The sequence below is a fragment of the Anopheles ziemanni genome, chromosome 2 (assembly GCF_943734765.1).
Source record: "Anopheles ziemanni chromosome 2, idAnoZiCoDA_A2_x.2, whole genome shotgun sequence".
NCBI lineage: Eukaryota > Metazoa > Arthropoda > Insecta > Diptera > Culicidae > Anopheles > Anopheles ziemanni.
Genome location: NC_080705.1, coordinates 13905974 through 13912309, shown reverse-complemented (window position 1 = coordinate 13912309; position 6336 = coordinate 13905974). Strand labels below are relative to the sequence as shown.

The window sequence follows — 6336 nt, the reverse complement described above, 5'->3', positions numbered from 1 at the left end:
CACAAAAAATAGTTTCCAGGTACAGATCCAAAGAATTTATAATCAATAACTAGTTTTGACTAACAGTTGCATAGCTGTGATTTGTTCAAGGTGTCCAACATGATATTTAACAACTTAAACCTATGTTAAATAAGCCATCTATATTTCCAACCTAGAATACATCGACAAAACTGGTTAATTTTCCACCCGTGCGATCCCCGGACCTCAATTTATGCCGCTAGTGTAGCCGTGTGCAAATGTTTACCTTTCGAATATGTTTTCTGGGATGTTTGTTTGTTGGTTTATTTGCCACTTTTCCGTTTTTGCCCCACCAACCACCCTCGCCGCGCTTCGTCCCGCAACCGGATAGTTATTTGTTGATACACCACCAACACTAACCTACCTGGTGTCTGCCGGTTGATGGTGACTTCGTAATGAATGTCTCCATTTCCCGGACCAACATCATGGCGGCGCATGGCTTAATTTGGCTGGCATCTCATTTTGAAGACCAGCTATGTCCTTGGTTCACTATCGTCCCCTCGCAGCACCGCCTTTACTACGAAAGGGATTTCAAGTCCGCATCCACGCCGAAAGGCTGCCGGTTTCGTATCAACGTTGGTGCTATTCGATCGTGTACGTGTGCGTTTGTGCCTTTAATACGCAGGGTAAACAAACGATAAACTCTACTACAAAATGTTTATTCTTCTAGAAAAGCGAAACCGCAAACGTGCGTCGGGTTCGTGAAATAGTTCGATGCTTCTTCTTAATTAACAAAGTTTACGCTTTCAATTACGGAAGGCGTATGTAGAAGGTAATGTAGGGGCCTTTTCTGCAAGGCTAGATTTGAAAAGCAAGCCAAAGCATAATGATTAAGGTGGTGAGACTAAATTGTACGAAAGTAGAATCAAACACTAAGAATCAACTGTTTCGTTAGGAAAAAATAAAGAAGTAACGAATGAATGAATTTTCTCTATCGTGTGTTGTATTTATCTTATCACATGGTTTAACGTATGCGAATTCACCAACATTTTTTTTCAAATTATTCTGCTTTAAAAATGCCCCAACTCACTTTGACTTTAAAATATTCTTTGCAGTTTATTTTACTTAAATTTACCTGGTTAACAGAAGGTTTCTTGGTAACGGTTGGAAGTAATAAACAACGGTCCACCGACGATCAGGGGTGCGCATGCTTTCCAAAGTGTGTTCCATGAAGTTTACCATAGCGATAGCAAGGAGCATAGCAACGTGTTGATTTTCCTACTACTCCTACGGAATCAAATTCCTGCAAACCAGCATAAGAGCATTCCGCAAAATCTACTCCAGCCCTCTAGTCGTTGGTTTCAGCAAATTCGTTAACATGTCGACAAGAAAAAGCGCTAGTTCGCTCCTTCCTGGAAGCAACCAAAGCAAATCCAGCCACCGTTCGGTGCTTCAGGTGCGTTGTCTAATGTGCAGTTGGTTATTTGTGTATGTTTAAGAATAAAATTGCTTATTCGTTTGCTTATCGTTGATCGCAGGGTACGAAAAATTTTGTGTGGAACCGCGAGGAGGTGTCGTCTAACCTGCCGTACTACAATCACAACTATGAGATCCCGTTCAATCGACCCCCGAACGAGGTTAACTTTATGGGTGGGCTCGGTAGCAAGAAGCCGAACTTCCGCTCGAAGCTGCACCCGCAACGGTTTTCCACCGTTCAGAAGCTGATGCGTATGCGAACGTCAAATCGGATCTTGGAGACGCTCACGGAGGATCTGAGGAACGTGAACCTTTGCCGGCATCGGGGTGAGCAGCAACGGAAGGCTAAGAATGTGACCGAGTTCATTAAGAAGATGACGGACGAGCTGCAGACGGCCGGGAACATTGAGCATTCTACTCCGTCGGATCAGTCGGACGTCCTGCGCAACACCGTCCGGAAGAAGCTCACCAACGATGACTACAAGGAGATGATCAAACGGCTCGATCGGATCCTGCTGGAGGACGATCGCCCGTCGGCCGGCGCGAACGTGTCGTTCCGTGACTGGGCCACCCGGGAGCGGCACAACTTCAAGAACCGCAGCAACATCGAACTGATGCGCCGGGAACGGGAGACACTCGAGTCGGAGCTGTGCTCCTCGGTGGACACGCGCTCGCACGAGTTCATCTCGAACGAGGGCCGCCGGGTGACGAAGATCCGGCGGGCGACGAAGATCCCGCACGTCGAGGGCCACATGTACGGGCCGTTCACGCAGCTGCCGATCGTGGATCCGCTGCTGGAGAACGAGACCAAGTTCGGCATCCCGCTGAGCCTGCTGGTGCGCTCCTACCGCGAGATGGACACCAAGAAGGAAGGTGAGCGTAACCTAATCGATACCCGGCTGTCTCACATGCGCATTCCTCTGTGTCCGAAAAGCAGCGACTCGTCCGAGGACGAGGACCAGATGGAGGAGGTCAAGATCCTCACCTTCCTTCGGACGCCTTACTTCCCCATACCGACGATAAGGCGGCAGAAGAAGCGCCGCAAGGATCGGCTCCGGAGCCGCTGGCTGCAGAAGAACCGGCTGAAGCGCATCACGATGCTGCTGTACGATCGTTCGCTGGAGAACATGCGATCGAGCAGGCGTAAGAAGGGCAAGCGCCAGGCGGACCTCGCGGGAACATCGCGGGGCTCGAGTGCTAGCGTTCCACCGACGACGGGACGAAGTTCGGCCGATCGGAAAAGTGCCAGCTCGCTGGAGGATCGCTCGAGGGTTGCTTTGACCGAGAAGCGGCGTCGCTACTACAACTTCATCGAGGAAAAGTCAAACCAATACCGCCGGAAGTACGACGAAAACTTGCAGCAACGGATGACCACGTTTCAGGACTTCAAAGCGAGCGAAACGGCCTCGGACGATGGGTGCATGTCGGAGACGAGCCGGAGGAAGGCGAAACTGCAAGCGTTGCAGCTCGAGGAGCCGAAGCCGGCCCTGGAGAAGCTCGAGCTACGCTTCCCACCGAACCGCTTCAAGAGCCTCTCGAAGAGCGACACCCGAAAAGGGGCGTTCTACATCGATCCGGAGTTTTACGACAAGATGCGAGACTTCAAGAAATGTGAGTAACCCATTATCCGGTTCTGCCCCGGTGGCTGTGACACTCGAGTGGACATCTTTCAGATAAACAGCGCTCCAAGTACTACACCAGCCTGATGCGGTCCCGCCCGGACATTCGCCAGCGGCTGCAGGTGAACGGGCCGGACTTCGAGGAGGAGCAGCTCGGGCCGGGCGAGAAGTACTTCAGCCGGCTGGCGACCGAGTGGGACAACTACTACGTCCACGAGCTTCGCTACCGGCCCCGGACGCGCAAGTTCTGCCCGAAGACGGACATCCTCAGTATGCGCGAGCGGCGGCGCAAGGTGTTCCTGCAGTACTTCATCGAGGAGAACCTGCTGCAACGCCGGGCACGCCAAAGTTTGGAACGTCGGTATGCGAATTGGATTAAAAACTTTTGCAAGGTAAAAATAAGCACATGCCGGAGGATGCGGGTTGAAATCCGTCCGTTCGGCCGAGCCCTGGTCCGGGTTTGTTTATTACTTTGCTCAACTCTGTTTGCTTTACTTTACGCTTTCGTTTCGGACCAACTTGAAAAAAAAACCCCTCAAAACACGCCAACAAACAAACTCCAGCGTATCAGACCACAGTTTAAAGTTTGGAAGGAAGAGGCGTACTCGAAGCTGGTATCGGCCACTGACCGGGAAAAGGAAGCGACCCAGAAAACGGCACGGCTTAAGGGCGTCCTGCAAGCTCGTCAAAACAAGATGGATTCGGTTACGGAGCGCATTCTGCTGCTGGAGGATCGCTGGGCTAGGGTTATGCAAATTAGGGTGAGTTTCGCAAACGGCCAGCGGGTGGTGTCCTGGTTGGGTTCCGAGGGTAAAGCGATTTGAAGTGCGAATGTTTTCGGGCGCCATGGGTTTTTTTGTGTTCGAAACTTTTCACCGGTTTTTCCGGGCTCTTGTTAATGCGCTTGATAATTTTGATTTGCTGCGGGGCGGAGAAAATGAAGTGAATTCGTGGAAAGGTGATGATTTTTCTTCAACATTAAGTTTGGTAAGCCGGGTGATGTATGCAGGTGCCCTGGAGCGGAAATGAACTGTTGTCCTGATTGGAGAAAAGGTTGTTTGAGGAAACTTAGTTCGATGTTATCTGTAGTCGTAGAATGAGGATTTTTAAAACAGCTTTACCGTACTTCAAAAACCTACAATGTTTATTAAACTTACAAAAAGCTACTGAAAAAATACCGATTTTAAAGATTCGGTTAAATTTACGAACGACACACCTCAAAAGATTTTCTTGTTGTATTATAATCCTGTCATAAGATATGTACATAGCTGTACACTATAATCCTAAATATTCAACGATTAAAACAAAATCTAAGCTTACCAGAAATAATTTTTCAGAGAAACATTTGATTTTGATGATTTTAAGGAATTGTTGTTCTTTTTCTTCCTTAGAACTACTACTACCTTTTGATGGATTCACAATGGCGTTTGAAGAATGATTTCTTCCATCGTGCTGATGACGGTTCACTTCTTTCGGTAAACGCATTGAACGAGGAAGAGTTGAAATTTTTGTTGGGACTTTTTACTTTGTGTAACACCATTGTTTTTTTTCATTTGTAGGTTTCTGACAGCATTCAAAACTGTAAATCATTGTTCATACGCACCGAGGGCAACAATATCGCGACGGAAATAGCGGACTTCTACGTGTCGAAAACATTTCCCGCTCTGGAACGGCTGCCGAGTTGTGAACCGGACGCGGAGTTGTTGAAACGGGGCCTGATACAGCTGAACCTGCGTACGATCGACCTGATCAGCAAGTACAACCAGAAGCTGATGGTGTTCAGCAAGATAGACTACCACTACAAGGACGTGCTGGAGCAGTTTCCCAAGTACTTCACCAGCCACTACGACACGCTGAATCTGTACAACGCCAAAATGGAATCGGTCCAGAGTAAAAACGAACAGCTGAAGGCGCAGTACTACGATCTGCTGGGAGAACCGTTGAAAGATTGCGTCTACAAGTGGGTTCCTTTCGATGATATTTGTGTGGCATAAATGTATTATTCAGGTTCCATTTTATGTCCAACTTTTTAGCAAAATCATGCGCATCATCACATCCGCGATTGGTCAACTGTATTTGTTCATACGCAAGCTGCAGCATCGCCAGGTGGAGATCGTTGAGATCAGCGCCAAAAGCAAACTTTCGGCAATACATCAGCACATTATGGTGGGTGTTGTTGTTCATGTGGGTCTTCCAAGTTTTGGTCATTACATCGTCTTTTTTCATATAGGATTTACTTTCGTTGCTGGATCAACTTCCAATGGATGTTCTAAAAGTGGCCGAAAAGGAGGCTCGAAAAAATCGTAAAACTCTGTTCCGGGAAGCGCACGGAGCTTACAAGCGTAAGATGGTACTCGACCTGCTGCGGAAACAACTTCGTTTCCATGTTAAAAAGTAAACATTCGAAATAGAGACCAAATCGAAAAGTTTTAGATTTTACACAGTCATTTTTCAATCGTCAGTCAAGACGATTCTTAGATTTTTGAAAAGTTTCTATAACTTTTTAAAATACAAAAATGCAACGATACTTGTTTAAATTAAAATTGGCTAAATATTGTATTCTAAAACAACCTGGTTTTGTGACAAAATCAATATAAAGCTCCAATTTAGAAACTCCTCATAATAACCAAGCGAATGTTCGATCAACCTTTCGGTTTGAGACGGTACGCTTTTGTTCCGTGGCGTTCCCCTATTGTTAGGCTTTGGGGTTTCCTGCTTTGATTAGCTACTACCCTTATCATTATATCATAAACTAGCATCAACGTCTGGCGACGGTTATACACGGTGGTAAAACTATCATTAGGTTAATCCCAACCGGAACCCGGTAAGGGACGGAAAATCCCGATAACAAGCGTCGCACGGAAAGAGTCACGTGTGTCAATTCATTCAAGACTGCTTAACGATTGGCGGATTTGTTGTGTTTGTGTGTGTGTGTGTCTTGATATGTTCTTGTACAGTGCCAACATAAATTTGATGCGTGATAAGTATGGGGTGAAAGTTTTCGGGCGTAGTTAGGTCCGAATTTTCCTTATCTGTAGGAAGGTCGTCGAAAGTGGATGAAGGGACAAACACTGAGGAGGTATGAGGTGTTGGTATGGTACAAGAGTTTTCCTGGTAGAGGTGGTGGTTACATCAATCGAAAAAGGTTCACCTGTCGTAATGGAAGGAAGCAAAGCTGTATCGAAAGAGGGAAAACGGATTTTGCACGGTGGGAATTGTTTGCCGGCAATTGTTCTTGCTTGCCTTTCCGGTCACATAATTCAATAGAAAGCCCATCGTTGCC

General features: G+C 47.1%; 1 protein-coding gene across 1 annotated transcript; it reads left to right on the top strand.

Annotated features, from left to right (window-relative positions):
- The first annotated feature begins 1336 nt into the window (after nucleotides 1–1336).
- Nucleotides 1337–5451, top strand: LOC131281960 (uncharacterized). Its single transcript, XM_058311336.1, has 8 exons — nucleotides 1337–1414; nucleotides 1497–3045; nucleotides 3108–3445; nucleotides 3617–3814; nucleotides 4445–4528; nucleotides 4613–5013; nucleotides 5087–5219; nucleotides 5284–5451. Exons 1-8 carry the CDS (start codon nucleotides 1337–1339, stop codon nucleotides 5449–5451), a joined length of 2949 nt encoding a protein of 982 aa, XP_058167319.1.
- The last annotated feature ends 885 nt before the right edge of the window (nucleotides 5452–6336 follow it).